The sequence below is a fragment of the Chroicocephalus ridibundus genome, chromosome 10 (assembly GCF_963924245.1).
Source record: "Chroicocephalus ridibundus chromosome 10, bChrRid1.1, whole genome shotgun sequence".
Lineage (NCBI taxonomy): Eukaryota > Metazoa > Chordata > Aves > Charadriiformes > Laridae > Chroicocephalus > Chroicocephalus ridibundus.
In genome coordinates this window covers 19,388,961-19,408,139 of record NC_086293.1, presented here as the reverse complement: position 1 = coordinate 19,408,139, position 19,179 = coordinate 19,388,961, and the positions used below count along the sequence as shown (strand labels likewise).

The following is a 19,179-nucleotide window of genomic DNA, read 5'->3' as shown; positions in this document are numbered from 1 at the left end:
GGTTTGTCCTGCGCTCATTAAACTTGCTGAACTCCACTCGCCTCTGCTTCCTGCTGTCCCCTGGTGAGCCCCCCCAGGACCCCGTGTCCCCCAGCGTGCTGTTGGGGCCCCTAGCACCCTGCGTCCCCGGGTGCCCTCATGTCCCCTGCTGTGCTGGGATACACGGTGCGCCCCACAGCTCTGTGTCCCCTGGTGTCCCCCAGTGCTCCTTGCAGCCCAGTCCCCCCCCTCCAGGTCCCCTGGCGCTTAGTGCACGCTGCAGCTCGATGTCCCTGCTGGGCTCTGCTGCCCCCAGCGTGCCCCTGGTGTCCCCTGGTGCTTGCTGTCCCCTGGTGTCCCTCAGTGCCAGGTGTTTCTTGGTACACCCTGCTGCCGGGTGCACCCTACAGCAGCGGGGGGATGCCCAGTGACCCCTGATGTGCCTCGGTGCCTGGAGTCCCCCGGTGCCCGCTGCTTCTCAGTGTGCTCTGTGGTTGGCTGCGCCCTGTCACCCGGTGTTCCCCGGTGCAGTCCCACCGCCATAGTGCCTGGTGTCCCCTGGTGTGCCCTGGTGCTAGTGCAGCGGGACTGCAAGTCCCAGCACCCGGTGTCTCCCAGTGTGTCCCGGTACCGATACAGCGGGACTGCAAGTGCCTGTTGTGCCCGGTACACCCTGCCGTCCGGTATCCCCTCGCGCCAGTGTGCCAGGACTGCAAGTCCCGACACCACCTCGCCCGGTGTCCCCCGGTGCGGGCTGGTGTGGCAGGACGGCAAGTCCCGGTGCTCTAATGCCCGGTGTCCCCCGGTGTCCCTAATGCCAGTAGGGCGCCCGTCCCCCGGTGCGCCCCGTCCCCGCTGTGTTCCCTATCGTCTAGTGTCCCCGGCGCCCGGTATCCCCCGGTGACGCCCCGTTCGCCGGTATCCCCTGGTGCTCCGCGACGCGCCCTCTGTCCCTCTGCCCCCGCCTGGCCCCGGTGCCGGTGCCGGTGCGGCGGGACTGCAAGTCCCGTCAAGCCGCGGGCGGGCGGCGCGTCCAATGGGGCTCGGGGGGCGGTGCGGCCGGTCGCTGCCTCCGCCGCCGCCCGGTGCCGCGGCGCAGAGAGCCCCGGAGCGGCCGCGCGGCGCCGGCCCCGCAGCCCGGCTCTGAGCCGCCCGCCCGGCCCGGCCCCCCCCGCCGCGCCCCGCCGCCCTCAATGAGGTTCTTCCGACTCACCTTCAAGTGCTTCGTGGATTGCTTCTGAGCCCCCCTCCCTCCCCACGGCCACGGAGCCGCCCCCGACCCGCCCCCGCTCCCCGGACCCCCGCGACATGCCCCCCGTCCCCGCCGACACGGCCGCCCCGCAGCCGCCCGCCGCCCCGCGACGCGACGCCGCCGCCGCCGCCTCTGCCCCCGCGGGCTCCGGTAAGCGGGGAGCGCTGGGGGAGGGATGGGGATGGGGAAGGGGGTAAAGCGGGGGGGGCCACGGCCACGCGCGACCGCGGCGCGCCCCCTCCCGCCGCCGCGGGGTGAGTCACTACTCTGCATTGTGACGTCACGCGCCGGCCTGACATCTGACGTCACGCTTCCACGCGCGGAGTCGAGGGGGGGGGGAGGCGCGGGGGGACCCCCCCACGCGCCTCCCCCCCACCCCGACTCCGCGCCCCCACGGACACGCGTGACGGCAGCGTGGGCCTCCCCCCCCCCCGTTTCGGCAGAGGGTCGCGGGGAGGCGGAGGGCGCGGAGCCCCCCGCGGCGGGCGAGGAGCGGGCAGTGACGGCACCGCTGGTGGGACCCCCCGGCCCCCCGAAAGCGGCCGCCCCCGAGCGGGAGACATGGACCCGGCAGATGGATTTCATCATGTCCTGCGTGGGTTTCGCCGTGGGGCTGGGCAACGTCTGGCGCTTCCCCTACCTGTGCTACAAGAACGGCGGAGGTGAGACCCGCGCCCGCCCCACGGAGTGCCCCACGGCGCGATGTGGGGCGGGGCATCCCACAGCGCAAGGGGGGGACGCTGCACGGTGCGTGGGAGCACCTCACTTTCCACCCCACAGCGTGTGCGTGGGATCACCCCCCGGTGGGCCAGCCCACCCCGCATCTCCCCGGGGCAAGGGGCTGCCTTTGTGGCTCGTGGGCCACCCCACGCGTGTCTGGTGTCACACACCGGGCTGGGGGTCCGTGGGGAGCCCCCCGCCACCTGCCCGCCCTGACCTACATCGGCAGCACGGCGAGGGGAGGGCGCGGAGGCGCCTTCGCCATTCGCTGCGCCCGGGTGAGCGGCACGGGGAGGGAAGGGGGGGCCCGGGGGGGCGCGGGGGGGGCGGCGGCGGCGGCTGAGCCAGCCCCGTGTCGTGTCCCCCTCCGGCTCCAGGCGTCTTCCTCATCCCCTACCTGCTCATCGTCTTCGTGGGCGGCATCCCCGTCTTCTTCCTGGAGGTGGCCCTGGGGCAGTTCATGAAGCAGGGGGGCATCGCCGCCTGGAACATCGCCCCCCTCTTCAAGGGTAACGCCGCGCCCTGCCCGTGGCCCCTTGTACCCTGACCGTGGCCCTTGGCACCCTGCACCCTGCCCGTGGCCCCTGGCACCCTGTGCCGGGCTGGCAGCACCCTGCGTGGGGCACCGGCTGCAAGCCGGGGCTGGCAGCACCCTGCCCTTGCCCTGTCTGCTCCCGTGCACCTTGCCCGCCTCCCGCTCCTACCCTGCGCCCCGGCCAAGGGTGGCAGCTGCCTGCGCCCGTGCCCCGTGGCACCCTGCGCTGCCCTGCCCAGCCCCACCTGCCTACGTGCTGCCAGCCTCTCTGCCTGCTGCCGGCTTCCCCGGGAGCTGACAGGTCCCCCCGGTCCTGTGCCATGCTGCCGGCTGTCCCCACCCGGTCCTGCTGCCACCTCCCCCTGTCTTGTCCCCGCCGGCTCCCCATGTCCCCTTGGGCTGCCAGCTCCCCCTTTCCCGTCCCCACCCGTTCCCCCCTGTCCTACCCGGGGCAGACAGATCCCTGCATCCCCATCAGCTCCCCCCGCTCCTGCCCTGGGGTGCTGGCTCCCTGCATCCCCACCAGCACCCCATGTCCTGCCACATCCCTGAGAGCACCCCCCCCATCCCACTGCCTCTCCCATCTGGGTGCCGGTGGGTGCCCGCGGGCTCTGATCTCCCTGTGCCGCAGGTCTGGGCCTGGCCTCCATGGTGATCGTCTTCTTCTGCAACTCCTACTACATCATGATCCTGGTGTGGGGGCTCTTCTACCTGGTGCACTCGCTGACGGACACCCTGCCCTGGGCCACCTGCGGCCACCCCTGGAACACTGAGCAGTGCACCGAGCTCTTCCACCTCGAGCTCTGCCTCAATGGCACCGCCAACACCAGCGCCGGCACCGGGTCCTTCAACCTCAGCTGTGCCGACCTGGCCAACAAGCGCTCGCCTGTCATCGAGTTTTGGGAGTGAGTGTGGGCACCAGGGTGGTGGGGTCTCGCCCGGGGCTGGGGGGGTCGTGCCGGCACTCAGCATGGCCCCGCTCTTCAGGAACAAGGTGCTGCGGCTCTCGGGGGACCTCAGCGAGCCGGGGGAGATGAACTGGCAGATGATCCTCTGCTTGGTCACCACATGGGTCGTCGTCTACTTCTGCATCTGGAAGGGCGTCAAGTCAACTGGGAAGGTGACGCTGGTGGGAGGGGGGGGACGCGTCAGGGCCACCGGCATGTGGGGATAGCACTGTGGCTCACGACACTCCCGAATCCTGCCCTCCTGTGCTGCAGCCCACGGGGGTGTAAGGCCCTCTGTCCCACATCTGTCTGGGACGTGCCACCAGTTGATGGGGACATCCCTGAGCCCTGGTCCTGCTGGGACACCTGTGGCACATGACGGAGAGTCCCGGCCCGGGGGGGGTCTCACCGGCACCCACTCCTCTGCAGATTGTCTACTTCACGGCACTTTTTCCCTACGTGGTCCTCATCCTGCTGCTGGTCCATGGGGTGACGCTGCCCGGGGCACTGGGCGGCATCGTCTACTACCTGAAACCCGACTGGTCCAAGCTGGCCGAGGCGCAGGTGAGGGCAGTGGGGAGGGCGGGAGGGGGTTGAGTGCTGGGCATCCCCCCGGCACCCTCCCCGACACCCTCCCTCGTGCCCCAGGTCTGGATTGACGCCGGCACCCAGATCTTCTTCTCCTACGCCATCGGGCTGGGCGCCCTGACCGCACTGGGCAGCTACAACCGCTTCCACAACAACTGCTACAGGTAGGGCTGTGCCGTCTGTGGGGTGTCCCCCCAACGTGTCCCCTCGGTGCCCCCTGGCAGCCCCTGACCCGCTCTGCCCGCAGGGATGCCTACATCCTGGCCGTGATCAACAGCTCCACCAGCTTCTTTGCCGGCTTCGTCGTCTTCTCCGTGCTGGGCTTCATGGCCTCTGAGCAAGGCGTGGACATCTCCAAGGTGGCCGAGTCCGGTGAGCGCTGGGCAGCGGGTGCCCGCTGGCACTGTGTCCCCCGTGTCCCTGCTTGGGGTGGCACCGCTGACCTCGCTCTCCCGCAGGCCCTGGGCTGGCTTTCATCGCCTACCCCAAAGCCGTGACGCTGATGCCCTTGTCCCCGCTCTGGGCCACGCTCTTCTTCTTCATGCTCCTCGTGCTGGGGCTGGACAGCCAGGTGCAGCGGCGGGCAGGGGGACGGGGAGGGGACGGGAAGGGGACAGGTCGGGGTGGCACGTCCCCACTGAGCCCCGCTCTCTGCTGCAGTTTGTCGGCGTGGAGGGTTTCATCACGGGCATCCTGGACCTGTTCCCCCAGCCGGGGGCCGGCTCGCTGCGCCGCGAGCTCACCGCCGCGATCTGCTGCGTCGTCTGCTGCCTCATCGACCTCTCCATGGTCACGCAGGTGGGGGATGCAGCAGGGACACCGGCCAGCTGGCTCCACGCCGGGCCACTGGGACGTCACCTCCCACAGGGTCCCAGCGTGGGGTGGGAGCTCCCCGGGGCTGCTGCACCCACGGCAGCGGGGGGTGCCCGTCGCTGTGGAGGTCCCCATGCCATGGGAGTGCCTGTGGCCGTGGGGGATGCCTGTCATCCTGGGGGAGCTGTGGGAGCACAGGGTGCCCGTGGCACGCAGGGTGTCCGTGCCAGGTGGGGCACTGGTGCTGGCAAGGCTGTGCCTGCGCCAGCGGCAGCTGGCACAGGCCCGGTGACGCGTGGTGCCGTCCCGGCAGGGCGGCATGTACGTGTTCCAGCTCTTTGACAACTACTCGGCCAGCGGGATCACGCTGCTGTGGCAAGCTTTCTGGGAGTGCGTGGTCATTGCCTGGGTCTACGGTGAGGCCAGGGGGACCACGGGGAGGGGGACGACACAAGGGGACGCGGGTGCCCCGTGGACCCCGGCTGACACCCCCTCTCCCCGCAGGTGCTGACCGCTTCATGGACGACGTGGCCCGCATGATCGGCTACCGGCCCCTGCCCTTCATGAAGTGGTGCTGGGCCGTGGTGACGCCGCTGGTCTGCGTGGTGAGCGGGGACACGCGTGTGCGTGGCTGTGCCCGCTGCCCCGGCCCAGCGCCACGGGCACCGGGCTCCCCCAGGTGGCTGCTTCGGGCACGGCAGCCACGGGGTGACACGCACGTCGCGGCCCGTGGGGTGACACAGGTTGGGAGGGTCAGGGGCTGGCAGCCCCCTGCCCCCGCGGGAGCTCACCCCGGCCCCGCTCTCTCCGCCCAGGGCATCTTCGTGTTCCACGTGGTGAACTACAAGCCGCTGACCTACAACAAGACGTACGTGTACCCGTGGTGGGGGGACGCCATCGGCTGGGTCCTGGCCCTCTCCTCCATGCTCTGCATCCCCTGCACCGTCATCTACAAGCTCCTGCGCTGCAAAGGCTCCCTGCGCGAGGTGAGGGCAGCGCGGCGGCAGACCTCCTGCCTCCGTCCCCAGCGCGTCTCGGCCGTCATTGTCCCTGTCGCCCTCTCGGTCCTGTCCCCATCCCATCCCCATCCCAATCCCAGCGCTGTGCACATTGCCGTCTCAGTCCCGTCCCCAGCCAAAGCCTGTCCCTGCCCCCACCCCTGTCTCGCTCCCAACCTCGCCTGAACCCCATCCTTGCTCACATCGCTGTCTCACGCTCATCGCCATCCGAATCCCGTCCCCGTCCCCATCCCTCTCCCTCTCATTCCCAGACAAATCCTGTCCCTGTCCCCACGACTGTCTCAATCCCATCCCCATCTCATCCCGGTCCCCATGCGATCCCTGTCCCTGCCTCAATCCCATTTCAATCCCATCTCCATCCTAGTCTCACGCCCGTCCCCATCCACGTCCCATTCCTGTCCCCATTGCTCTCCCATCTGAATCCCATCCGAATCCCATCCCTGTCCCCATCCACGTCCCATTCCTGTCCCCATTGCTCTCCCATCTGAATTCCATCCGAATCCCATCCCTGTCCCCATCCACGTCCCATTCCTGTCCCCATTGCTCTCCCATCTGAATCCCATCCCTGTCCCCATCACTGTCTCACTCCCAACCTCACACGAATCCCATCCTTGCTGACATCGCTGTCTTAATCCCATCACTGCCTTGGTCCCATCCCTGTCCCCATCTCATCCCTGTCCCCATGCTATCCTTCTCCCTCTCTCAACCCCATTTCAGTCCCTTCCCCGTCCCAGTCTCACCTCCATCCCCATCCAAATTCCACCCCTGTCCCCACCTTGGTCCCGTCCCCATGCACCGGGGCGATGCACTGCGCCGGGTCCAGGCAGTCCCCGGTGCTGCCATCCCTGGGTGCTGACACGGCGTCCCCTCAGCGTTGGCAGCTCCTGACCACTCCGATCTGGGGCCACCACCACCTGGAGTACCTGACGCCCGAGGCAGAAGCCAAGCTGCTGGCCCCAGAGCCCCCCAAGGAGAAGGCGACGCTCTTCGAGACTGTGATCTGAGCGTGGGGAGGGTCGCGCTGCTCCCGCCCGCCATAGCAATAATGCCAGCACCGCCTCCCACCCACGCTGCCCCGCGCCCCCCACGCCACCCCGGCCTCGCCGCACAGGGGGGTGCATGACTGCAAGGCAGGGGCCGTTGGGGGCCGCGGGGCCGGGGCGGCCGCAGGGAGCGGGAGGGGTCCCCGGTGCGGGGGAGCGTGGCAGCCCGGGGGGGCTGGCGGGGAGGCTGTGGGCCGGGGGAGCAAGCGGGACAGCCCTTCCCCAGCCCCCCGCCCGCGGCCCCCGCGGCTCCCCACTCACTAACCGCTTCCTGTAGCGTTTGTCTGGTGTAACCCCGACCGCCCCAACATCTGGCAATAAACTGGGAGACCCTGGCAGCCCCGGCACCGCGGGCAGGGGAAGGGGGGCACCAGCGGCGGGCAGCTGGGGGGGCGAGATGTGGGCTGGCACCTACCTGGGAGGGACAGGGCTCTGGGGGGGGACAGGGCTCAGGGATGCCAGGACGCCTGGGTTCCTCTCTTGGGGTGGCTCAGGGGGCACGAGCTGATGGAGCAGCAGGGTCTCCATCCTCCTCCACCGCAGGACGTGGGTGCTCTCAGGCTGTACCAAACCCAGGTTCTCCTGCGGGACTGGGGCACCCCACACAGCCGGGCCTTGCCCTGCTTCCCGGCCCCACGCTGACCCCAGGGGACAGATTTGGGGTCCTGGCTGTCCCCAGCCCACAGCAGGGGCTGCAGGGGTGCGTTAGGATCTAGCCGTATCCCACCGGGAGCTGCTCATGCCAACTCTGGGGCTCTCCAGACCCTGTGCTGTGCCGGAGGTACAGCCCCGGGCTGGGGAGGGCTGCAGGGACGAGGGGATGAGGCAGCCCTTGCACCCAGGCACGCAGCTGGGAGAAGCCAGAGGCTCGACCTGCCCCAGACCCCTCAAGCTGCCTGACCCTGGCCCCAGGGGGGTGCCAGTCCCCTGTGCCCCACACTGGCAGCTCGCGGGGAGGCCAGCTCCAGTCCATGCCATGGGGATGCACACCGTGCCCCTAGGAAGCCCCCAGCACACTGTGCTTAGGGTGGCTACCCGCCATCCCTGTGCCCTGCCCAGCCATCAGCATCCCACCATGCCCAGCGCTGGCACCCGTCATCCTCCAGCAGCGCCGTGGCCACCTCGGGTGGTCTGTGGCCATCCTGCCCATGGAGGGACAAGGCGGGAGAAGTGCCACCACCTGCCCCAGCCATCCCTGGGCAGGGGGCTGGGGCAGCGATGCTATGTCCTGGGTGCCGGAGGGGTTTGTCTCGGGGCGCCGGCTCATCCCACCGCGATACCCTCTCACCCCGCTGGGGTGAGCCGGCAGTTCCTGCCCCACCGGCAACACACACCGTAATTAGCACGGGTAGGGCAGAAGCATCACTGATAATTGCTGGTGACTCTTAGCGCTGGAGTGCCGCGTACCCGGGGTGCGGCAGGACTTTCCGGCAGGGCTGGTCTGCGGGACCGGCTGGCATCCCGGTGCGCCGGCTACCACGCAACCGTGCGGGACCTGGCTGTCTCCCCGTCACCGGCGCGGGGCCGGGGCTGGGCGCGGGGGCGAGCATCGTCATCACCCTCGCTTCATGCCGCAGCACGCCCCGGCCCCACCACCCCTTCGTAAGAGTCACGGCTGCCGGCTGGCGTTGGGGCGCTGCCGGCACCGACCGTGAGAGCTCAGGGACTGGGCGGCAGTGGGCAAAGGAGAGGTAGACGACAGCGGGGATAAGGGGGTGCCAGGGGGCCCCTTTGCTGCCGAGGCTTGCCCCACAGATTTCCTGTAGTGCCCACGCGACCCCACTCGAGGGGACTTGAAGCGTGCCGTGCCCACCCCTGCGGCACCATGAACCGGATCACGGTGTACGAGCGTGCCAACTTCGAGGGGCTGAGCCGGGAGTTCACTTGCGACGTGCCCGACCTGCACGAGCTGGATTTTGGGAACTGCATTGCCTCCCTGAAGGTGGTGGGGCAGCCGTGGATCGCTTACACTGACCCCAAGTACGAGGGGGAGCCGCACGCCTTCGAGGAGGGCGAGTACCCCTCCGTGGGGCGGCCCAACAGCTTCTCGGCGCTGCGCCTGGTGCACCATGATCTGGGGGACCCCCAGATCACCCTCTATGAGCGCCCCAACTTCCAAGGCGCCTGCAAAGTGGTGACGGAGGAGACCAACTTGGCGTACGGGTACTTCAACGACCGGGTGGCCTCCCACGTGGTGCAGAGGGGAGTATGGCTGCTCTACCAGCACCCCAGCCGGGGCGGTTGGCACTGCCTGGCATGGCCCGGCGAGCGTCTCGCTGACTACAAACCCGAGCTGAACTTCCAGGCTCGGCTGTCCCACCTGCGCCCGCTGCGGCCCGGGCGGCCCCACGTCTCGGCGCGTCTCCTCTGGGAGCAGAAGCGGGTGGAGGAAGAGCGGGAGGTGCTGGTGGATGAGATCGAGGGGGTGAACGAGACGGAGTCGGAGCAGACGCTGGCAGCCAGCAGCAGCCGGGAGTACGGCACCACGCTCTGGCAGAGCTTCCACTTCAGCAACGCCACCAGCCTCAAAGCCGGGCTCTCCTTCACGCTGACCGTGGAAGCCTCCAACATCTTCACGGTGCAGAAAGGGCGCAGCGAATCCAGCACCCGCCGGGAACGCGTGGAGGTGCAGCTGCCGGCTAAGATCCCCCCGCGCACGGCGCTCAGCATCCAGGTCTTGCGGAAGGAGGTGACGCTCTCCGTCCCGGTCCTGCTCACCATCACCCAGAACGAAGCTGTTCGTACAGAGATGGGCGAGTACCGCAGCGTCTCGGGTACCAACATCAGTGCCCGCTATAGCTTGAAGCCACTGCCGGCTGCAGGCAGGGAGCAGGCAGCCACTAAAGGGACAGAGACGATGCCCGGCACCAGGACGGAGCAATAGCTCCGTCCTGGTGCTGGGCATCGTCTCTGTCCCCTTGAGGGTGTGTGACCCCCGGGGACACCCATGGAGGAGCCAGCATCGGGCAGCTCAGGCTGGTATGACCTGATGGTGCCTCCTCCCGCTGGCTGTTGGCAATAAATCCCCTTCTCCAACTGCTCAGGTCTGCTGATGCTGGGGCCAGGGTGGGAGGGGGCTGGGGGGGGTGGTAAAAGGACTTGGGGGGACACTGGGCTGGGGGGGACAATGGGCTGGTACAGCTGCAGGGGACGCTGGGCTGCTCGGGGGACACCAGGCTGAGAGAACGAGGGTACATTGAGCTTGGGGGGACACCAGGCTGGGAGGGAGACACCAGGCTGGAGGAGCTGGGGGGGACACAACAGGCTAGAGCAGGGACATCAGGCTGGGGGGGGGGGTCACTGGGCTGGGGGAGCCAGGAGACATTGGGTTTGGGGGGGACAATGGGCTGGTGCAGCCGGGGAGAACACTGGGCTGCTGAGGGAACACTGGGCTGGGGCAGCCTGGGTACCTTGGGCTTGGGGGGACACCTGGCTGGAGGAGCTGTGAGGACATGGGGCTGGGGCAGGGGGACACACCATGCTGGAGAAGGGACACTAGGCTGGAGGAGCCAGGGAGACACCAGGATGGGGGAGTGAGGGGACACTGGGCTTGGGGGGACAACAGGCTGATGCAGCCATGGGGGGGACACCGGGCTTGGGCAGCCAGGGGACACCAGGTTGGGGGGATACACCACGGTGGAGGAGCCAGGAGGACACTGGGCTGCTGGGGGAGCACTGGGCTGGGGAAGCCAGGGGACAGCAGGCTGGAGGAGCCAGAGGGACACCGTACTAGAGGGGACACAACAGGCTGGAGAAGGGACACCAGGCTGGGGGGGACACACGCCGGGCTGGGGGAAGCCAGGGGACGCTGGGCTTTGGGGGACAATGGGCTGGTGCAGCCCGGGGGAAGGGGGGGACACTGGGCTGCTGGGACAACACCATGCTGGGGGAGCCAGGGGGACACTGGACTGGGGGAGCTGGGGCCGGGGGGGACGACGACAGGAGTAGGGGAACAGGGGACACTAGTCTGGGGGGAGGCGGGAAGCGGGGGCAAGTGACACCGGGCTGGTCTGGTCCTGCACGCACCAGGCTGGGGAAAGAGGGGAGGACACCGGGCTGGGGCGGGACACTGGGCTGCTGGGGGGACACCGGGCTGCTGGGGGGACACCGGGCTGGGGTAGCCGGGGCCACCGGGTTGGTGCAGCCGCGGGGGGGAGGAGGGCGGCGGGCCGTCCTGGCCTCGCACGCACCGTGCTGGTGCAGCCACCGCGACTCCCTCCGCCCAGGCCCCTTGGGCAGCGCGACCCACCCAACGGGCCCGCCGCAGGGACCGCCCGGGGCAGGCGGGGACGGGGCGGGACGGCCGCCGGGGCTGCGGGAGCGCCGGGCTGACGGCGGGACACGGCGGCCGGCGGGAGCGGGCGGCGGCGGGGGGGGCCAGGACAAAGGGCGGTGGTGGCGGCGGGGGGCTACCGGCGGGGCGGGGCCCGGCACGTGCGGCGGACGCGCTCCTCCCCGGACCCGCCCCCCACGTGGCCGCCGCCGTCGCCGGTCTCTTTAAATGATGCAACCGACCGCGGGCTTGGCCCCACCCGCCCCGCGCCTATTCGCCGAGCCGGCGCCCAGCTCCTCCATCCCATTGGTCGAGGCGGGCCTTCCTCGCCGCCGATTGGGTTCTGTCGCTTCGGCCGCACGCCCTCCCCGCTGCGATTGGCTGGGCGCGGCCCCGCCCCTCCGGCTGGCAGTGGCGGCAGCATGGCGGCGGCGGCGGCGGCGGCGCCCATGGCGGCGGCAGCGGCGGAGGACGTGGAAGAAGCGTTGGGGCTCTTCACCGGCATCGGCCTCAGCGAGGCCAAAGCGCGGGAGACGCTGCGCAACGGGGCGCTCAGCGCGCTGCTCCGCCAGGCCGTGCTGCAGGTGCGCCCACCGCGGGACCCCACCCCCGGTCCCCCGGTTACAGCCCCGGTCCCCGGTGCGGCAGAGTCGCTCCCGGGGCCCCGCCTCCTCCCTGGGCACCCCACCTCGCCCCGGCCCCGTCTCGGCCCTTGGTTCTGCCCGGCCCCGGGGCCGCCGGTTCGCCGGGGCTCAGCCCCCGGCCGGCCCTGACGCTTCCCCGGGGCGGCGGCAGGCTCGGAACGTGCTGGGTCCGGCCCTGGATAAAGCCACCGGGACGCTGCTCTACAACGCGGCCGCCCGCCTCCGGGACCCGAAGCACCTCGGCTTCCTCGTCGGCTACATCGCCCGCAGGCAGATCCTCACCGACCTGCAGCTCGGCGGTACCGTGCGGCACCGGGACACGCCCCCCCGGCCCCGGCGGGGAGGGGAGGGCCCCGCTCCTCACCCCCGCTCTGTCCCCAGCCGCCCTGGAGTACCTGAGGAGCCATCCCCTGGAGCCCCTGGACACGGCGGACTTTGAGCAGGCCTGCGGCGTGGGAGTGTGCGTCACCCCCGAGCAGATCGAGGAGGCAGTGAGTGGGGCAGGGGGGACACGGCATGGGGGACAGGGGACACTGGACAGGCTGGCAGCCCCTGGCGCCACGCTCCCCGCCTGCCTCGCTCACCCCCGTGTCCCTGTCCCGCTCCCCAGGTGGAGGCTGTGATCGGCCAGCACCGAGCAGAGCTGCTGGCGGAGCGCTACCACTTCAACATGGGGCTGCTGATGGGTGAGTGTGGGGCAGCGGGGCAGCCCCCGCCTGGCGCGCCTGCTCCCCTGCCTCCTGAGAGCCAGCCCTTTGCCCTGGGCTGCCCCGGCCCCACCGTCTGCGTCGCTGTGCCACAGCCCACCCGATGCAGGGGATTCATCCTGCCATGTCCCCCACGCAGGCAGGGCTGTGTGTGGCAGCCGCCTGTGGTGCCCTGTGCCGGGGACAGCCCTGGGGCAAGGGCTGCCTCCAGCCGTTGGCTGTGATGTCCCGCATCAGCGGCCCCGGCTGAATCCCCTGGGCTGGGCCGTGCTCCTCGCCCATGGGGTGCCCTGTCTGCAGGGGAGGCGCGGAGCCGGCTGCGGTGGGCGGACGGGAAGACCATCAAGAACGAGGTGGACCTGCAGGTGGGTGCGAGGGCAGCGGGTCAGGCGCTGTGCGGGGTGGTGTCCCCTGTCGGTGCCATCCCCGGTGTGAGACCTGCTGGCCTGTCCCCTGGGAGGACCCGGTGCTGGGGACAGCCTGCCCTGGGTAGGTGCAGGCAGGGTGAGGGGGATGACAGCTGGACAAGGCCACCTCCAGGCCTTGGGGCACTGGGAGCCTTTTCTTCTCCTCTCTGTGTCTCTCTTTCTCAGGTGCTGCATTTGCTGGGGCCAAAGACAGAAGCTGACCTGGAAAAGAAACCAAAGGTGATGCGGAGAGGGAGGCTGGGAACTGGGGTGGCATTTCCCTGCCGAGTGTCTGGGCAGGATCCCCAGTAGCTGCTCTGGGCCCAGCCACCATCATGGGCGCCGGTCTGCGGGAGCACTGGGGGCAGCAGGCTGGGCCATGGGGGGGAAGGTTTGGGCCAGGGCTGGGCACTCAGGATGCTGTGCTGGTCCCTGCAGGCTGCGAAGGCTCGGCCGGCCCCAGTGGAGAAGCAGAAGGCGGCTGTGGTGGAGAACGGTAAGAGACCATCCTCCTGCGGGCAGCTTCCCCAGCCCTGCGGTTCCTGGCCAAGACCTGCCTCCGAGCTGGGTCCTGGGATCTGCCGTCAGGCCCCATCTCAGCCCCATCTCTCCCTGCAGGCGAGGTGGGCACGGAGACGCGGTCGCTGCTGGAGCAGCTGAGGGGAGAAGCCCTCAAGTTCCACAAGCCGGGTGAGTGCGAGGAGCAGCTGCCGTCTGCGGGGCCTGGCCCCAGCTCTCTCTTCGCTGGGTAAAAAACTGGCTGGACGGCCGTGCCCAGAGAGTGGTGGTAAATGGAGTTAAATCCAGTTGGTGTCCGGTCACAAGTGGTGTCCCCCAGGGCTCGGTGCTGGGGCCGGTTCTCTTTAATATCTTTATCAATGATCTGTATGAAGGGATTGAATGCACCCTCAGTAAATTCGCAGATGACACTAAGCTGGGCGGGCGTGTTGATCTGCTTGAGGGTAGGTTGGCTCTGCAGAGGGATCTGGACAGGCTGGACCGATGGGCTGAGACCAATGGTATGAGGTTCAACAAGGCCAAGTGCCGGGTCCTGCACTTGGGTCACAGCAACCCCAAACAGCGCTACAGGATTGGGGCAGAGTGGCTCGAAAGCTGCCCGGCAGAAAAGGACCTGGGGGTGTTGGTGGACAGCCGGCTGAATATGAGCCAGCAGTGTGCCCAGGTGGCCAAGAAGGCCAACAGCATCCTAGCCTGTATCGGGAATCGTGTGGTGAGCCGGACTAGGGAAGTGATCATCCCCCTGTACTCGGCACTGGTGAGGCCCCACCTCGAGTACTGCGTTCAGTTTTGGGCCCCTCGCTACAAGAAGGACATTGAGGTGTTGGAGCGTGTCCAGAGAAGGGCTACAAAGCTGGTGAGGGGTCTGGAGGACAAACCTTATGAAGAACGACTGAGGGAGCTGGGGTTGTTTAGCCTGGAGAAGAGGAGGCTGAGGGGAGACCTTATCACCCTCTACAACTACCTGAAAGGAGGTTGTAGAGAGATGGGGGCTGACCTCTTCTCCCTGGTGACAAGTGATAGGACGAGAGGAAACGGCTTCAAGTTATGTCAGGGGAGGTTTAGATTGGATATTAGGAAGCATTTTTTCACTGAAAGGGTTATTAAACATTGGAATAGGCTGCCCAGGGAGGTGGTGGATTCGCCATCCCTGGAGGTGTTTAAAAAAAGGGTAGATGTGGTACTTAGAGACATGGTTTAGAAGTGGTTTTTGTCAGGGTAGGCTAAAGGTTGGACTCGATGATCTTAAAGGTCCCTTCCAACCTCAGCGATTCTATGATTACCCATGTCCTTCCCTGCCGGCTGCTGGGCTTGGCTCGGTCTGGTCGGTGCTGCAGCCCTGAGCATCCTCTGCCCACAGGAGAGAACTACAAGACGGAGGGCTACGTGGTGACACCCAACACCATGGCCCTGCTGAAGCAGCACCTGGCAATCACGGGTGGGCAGGTGAGGTGGCGTCCCCCAGCCCAGCGGTTCCCTGCGAGGGTGGCACTGCTCTGCCAGGCTCCAGCCAAGTGGGTGGGGTGGCTGGGGACACAGGCAGCTCACTGGGGACACGGCCAGAGGTGGCACCCTCCTGGCACAGGGAGCCCCATGGGATTGTCGGGGGCTCATGTCAGTGCCCCCACTTTCTGGGAGTGAGGCGATTCTCCTGCCGAAGGACAGAGGTGTCCCCTTTTCCCCCCTACAGGTGCGGACACGGTTCCCTCCTGAGCCCAATGGGATCCTGCACATCGGCCATGCCAAGGCCATCAACTTCAACTTTGGCTATGCCAAGGTGAGAAGCACCAAGCCCTGCTGGCAGCTCCCCCTGGTCCCTGCCTCCCCCCACTGTTTGACCGCTGGCCCTGTGGTCCCTCAGGGAGCGGCTGCTCACTGTCCCCCCATCCCCAGGCCAACGGTGGCGTGTGCTTCCTGCGCTACGATGACACCAACCCCGAGAAGGAGGAGGAGAAGTACTTCACGGCCATCCGGGAGATGGTGGAGTGGCTGGGTACGGCTCGGGCTGGGGAGGGCAGGATCAGGCCAGGTGCTGCTGGGGACAGCCCTGCATGCACGTCCTGCTGCCGGGCCGTGGGGGTGCCTCCAACCCACTCTGTTTCCCCTGTCCCCGCAGGCTACCAGCCCTATGCAGTGACCCACGCCTCAGATTACTTTGACCAGCTCTACACCTGGGCCCTGGAGCTCATCCGCCGGTGAGCGTGCCAGCGTTGTATGGATGCACCGGGGCAGTGCGGATGTCCTGTGTCACGTCTGGGGGTCCTTGTTGCCCAAGGGATGGGCTGCTCACGTCTGGTGACGGGGTTTCCCCTCTGTAGGGGCCAGGCGTACGTCTGCCATCAGAAGGTCGAGGAGATCAAGGGCCACAACCCACCGCCCTCACCATGGCGGGACCGGCCCGTGGAGGAATCACTCCTGCTCTTCGAGGTACTCCTGGCTGGGGGCAGGCGCTGCGTGCCCGTGGGGTCTGGGTCTGTGGCTCAGCCGACAGCTTCCCCTCTCTCCACAGGACATGCGAAAGGGCAAGTTTGGGGAGGGGGAGGCCACGCTGCGGATGAAGCTGGTGATGGAGGATGGGAAGATGGACCCCGTTGCCTACCGTGTCAAGTTCACTCCGCACCACCGCACTGGGGACAAGTGGTATGGGTCTGCGGTGTCCTGGCATGCGTGGCAGGGGTGGGCCTGCGTCTCCTGGGAGCAGGGGGGGTCTCGGGAGGGGAGCAGCACCAGGCTCTGCCCCAGGGCTGACTGCGTTTGCCTCGCAGGTGCATCTACCCCACGTATGACTACACACACTGCCTCTGCGACTCCATCGAGCACATCACACACTCCCTCTGCACCAAGGAGTTCCAGGCCAGGTGAGTGCTGGGGGGGGGGATCCCAGGGGGATCAGCTGGCCGCATCCCAGTGGCTGCCAAAGTGCTGGGGGACAGTGTGTCCATGGGACGGTGTCCGTGGGGCTGTGGCTGGGCACGAGACTGAGCTGGGCTGTGCCTGTGCCTCCCTTGCAGACGCTCCTCCTACTTCTGGCTGTGCAATGCGCTGGATGTCTACTGCCCCGTGCAGTGGGAGTACGGGCGCCTGAACCTGCTCTACACCGTCGTCTCCAAGAGGAAGATCATCCGGCTGGTGGAGACGGGTGCCGTGAGGTGGGAGCGGGGCCAGCAGCCAGGGTGGGTCCTGACCAGGGCACGTCTGGCTGTCACACCGGTGTTTTCTCAGGGACTGGGATGACCCGCGGCTCTTCACGCTCACAGCCCTGCGCCGGCGAGGCTTCCCCCCCGAGGCCATCAACAACTTCTGTGCTCGGGTAGGTGCCGGGGACAGGATGGGATGGGCCAGGTGGATGCGTCCCCTGGCCAGCCTGGTGACGGCAGGCTGTCCTGCAGGTTGGTGTGACGGTGGCCCAGGCGACAATGGAGCCGCATCTGCTGGAGGCATGTGCGCGGGAGGTGCTGAACGAGCAGGCCCCCCGCGCCATGGCCGTCCTGGAGCCCCTCAAGGTCACCATCATCAATTTCCCTGCTCCAAAGGTGAGACTGCTGCGGGCTGGGGTGGGAGTGGGGTTCCCCAAGGTCAGCATTCACCCCCTCCTCCTCCCCAGGCACTCGAGGTCCTTGTGCCCAACTTTCCAGCTGATGAGAGCCGGGGTTTTCACAAAGTGCCCTTCAAGCCCACCGTCTACATTGAGGAGACGGACTTCAGGGAGGTGAGCCGGGCCCACCGAGCCATGCTGCCCTTGCTCCCGGGAGCTGGAGCTCGGGCAGCAGGAGCCTGGGAGCACTTGGGAACGGCGCTGGTGCTGCACGGGGCACAGGCGGGTGTCAGGCACCTAACTGCAACTCTCAAACGTGCGAGCAGCTCTGACGGATGCTGGCAAAATGCCCGCTGTCCTCAGCCTGGCGTGTCCATGCTGATGGTGCCCACACCTGGTCTGTGCGCTGAGGAACATCCTCCAGCAACGTGGGCGTTCAAACAGCCCTGGGTGCGCCAATCCCTGGGACGGCGGGAGTGGGTTGGGGGATGCAGTTTTGGGGACCTGCTGCTTGTGCTGGGACCCCTTGTGCAGCCGTGAACTCTCTCGCAGGAGGTGGACAAGGGCTACAAGCGCCTGGCCCCTGGGCAGCCCGTGGGGCTGCGCCACGCTGGCTACGTCATCGCCGTCCAGAATGTCATCAAGGTGGGTGGCTCTGGGTACCAGTGACACAAGGTTGGGCTGTGGAATGTCAGGACATGGCTGTGCCCCACCAGGGACGGGCAGCAATGGTCATCTCAGGCTGGGTGCTGTCTGCACAGGGTGGGTGCAGGCTGCCTGTGAGGCAGCTCCCCGACAGCGCTGTGCCTCGCGTGGTGGGGAGCAGGGTTGCCCTGAGATGGGGGGCTGGTGGTTTGATCCCAGGGCTGCCCTGCGGGATGGGGCTGCTGCCCGCCTGCTGCCTGACGGCTCGTCTCCTCTCCTCTTGGCCAGGACGCCAGCGGGCGCGTGATTGAGCTGGAGGTGACCTGTACCAAGTCAGACGTGGCGGAGAAGCCCAAAGCCTTCATTCACTGGGTGTCGGAGCCGCTGGCATGTGAAGTGCGGCTCTACGAGCGGCTGTGAGTACCCGGCTACCCCCAGAGGCGAAGGCACAAGCTCAGCGATGCTGGAGCAGCAGCGTGGCTGTGCACCAGCAGGCTCTGCGGGGGTCTGCCCAGCTCCTTGGTGGGGAAGATGCTGCTGGGGGGTCCTGTGAGCTGCTGCCCCACAGCTGCCATGGGGAGCCACGTCCCCTCGCCTGGCGGCTTTGGAACAAGACTCTCTCTCATGGCAGGTTTTTGCACAAAAATCCCGAGGACCCCTCGGAGGTGCCCGGCGGCTTTCTGAGTGACCTCAATCCTGTGAGTAGCTGGGATTATGGGCCTGGGGGGGAGCTGGGGACCTCCCGTACCCAAGCTGGAGGCACCTACTTCCATGAGACCCCTACCCCACCCTGGGCAGGGCCCTGCGGGGAGAGGGGCTGAGGGGAGTGGGGCTGTGGAGGGGGTTGCGGGGTCCATCTGAGCTGCCTTTCGCTTCCAGGACTCCCTGCGTGTGGTTTGCAATGCCATGGTCGACAGCTCCGTCCTCTCTGCCCGGCCCTTCGACAAGTTCCAGTTTGAGCGGCTGGGCTACTTCTCCGTGGACCCCGACAGCGAGGAGGGGAAGGTGAGCCCTGGGGAGGGGGGTGAGGGAAGTGTGGGGCTCCCCCCTGCCCGCTATGGGGGCGTGGGGCTCAGCGCTGACCCTCTGCCTCTCCCTAGATGGTGTTCAACCGGACGGTGACGCTGAAGGAGGACCCCGGCAAGGCCTGAGGGACCTGCCGCTGCCACCTCGCCGTGATGCTGCTTCCGCGGGGGGTTCCCTGTGCACCCCCAGTGCCGCCGTGCCTTGGCGCAGCCCCCCCTGGGGCGCCCCACAGCATCACCTCAATAAACAGAGCATCCCAGCCCTGTCCCTTGTGCTGTCACTGCCTCCTGTCACTGTGCCCCACAGGGTGCCGGGATGAGGGGGTGTCCCCCCAGCCCCCGGAGAGCGTGGGGTCTGTTCCTGCCCCCCTCCCTGTGAAGGGCCGGTGCTGCCCTCACGGGAGATGCAGCTCCCCCCACCCCGGACCGCCAGGCTGGGCTGGGGTTGAGGGTGCTGCGGGGGGGGGAAGGGGGTGGAGGAGGGTCCCCAGGCTGCAGGCAGGGTGCAGGCAGGGTGCAGGCAGGGTG

At 68.0% G+C, this 19,179-nt stretch overlaps 3 protein-coding genes across 3 annotated transcripts; all 3 read left to right on the top strand.

Annotated features, from left to right (window-relative positions):
- The first annotated feature begins 1,127 nt into the window (after positions 1 to 1,127).
- On the top strand, positions 1,128 to 7,234 carry SLC6A8 (solute carrier family 6 member 8). Its single transcript, XM_063347978.1, has 14 exons — positions 1,128 to 1,381; positions 1,675 to 1,893; positions 2,329 to 2,460; positions 3,118 to 3,391; positions 3,474 to 3,606; positions 3,863 to 3,997; positions 4,082 to 4,185; positions 4,269 to 4,393; positions 4,480 to 4,592; positions 4,682 to 4,819; positions 5,148 to 5,250; positions 5,339 to 5,439; positions 5,650 to 5,820; positions 6,726 to 7,234. The coding sequence occupies exons 1-14, from the start codon at positions 1,288 to 1,290 to the stop codon at positions 6,855 to 6,857; spliced, it is 1,974 nt and encodes a 657-aa protein (XP_063204048.1). The 5' UTR covers positions 1,128 to 1,287; the 3' UTR covers positions 6,858 to 7,234.
- Positions 7,235 to 8,721: 1,487 nt separating this feature from the next.
- On the top strand, positions 8,722 to 9,780 carry LOC134521590 (epidermal differentiation-specific protein-like). Its single transcript, XM_063348189.1, has one exon. The coding sequence runs from the start codon at positions 8,722 to 8,724 to the stop codon at positions 9,778 to 9,780; it is 1,059 nt and encodes a 352-aa protein (XP_063204259.1).
- Positions 9,781 to 11,555: 1,775 nt separating this feature from the next.
- QARS1 (glutaminyl-tRNA synthetase 1) lies at positions 11,556 to 18,908 on the top strand. The gene is made up of 24 exons (XM_063348359.1): positions 11,556 to 11,753; positions 11,965 to 12,112; positions 12,195 to 12,304; positions 12,424 to 12,499; positions 12,821 to 12,885; positions 13,114 to 13,167; positions 13,366 to 13,423; positions 13,546 to 13,617; positions 14,807 to 14,892; positions 15,137 to 15,223; positions 15,340 to 15,439; positions 15,563 to 15,641; positions 15,765 to 15,873; positions 15,956 to 16,086; positions 16,212 to 16,304; positions 16,458 to 16,595; positions 16,669 to 16,756; positions 16,836 to 16,979; positions 17,051 to 17,155; positions 17,534 to 17,626; positions 17,915 to 18,042; positions 18,258 to 18,324; positions 18,506 to 18,631; positions 18,727 to 18,908. The coding sequence occupies exons 1-24, from the start codon at positions 11,592 to 11,594 to the stop codon at positions 18,775 to 18,777; spliced, it is 2,370 nt and encodes a 789-aa protein (XP_063204429.1). The 5' UTR covers positions 11,556 to 11,591; the 3' UTR covers positions 18,778 to 18,908.
- Positions 18,909 to 19,179: the final 271 nt, after the last annotated feature.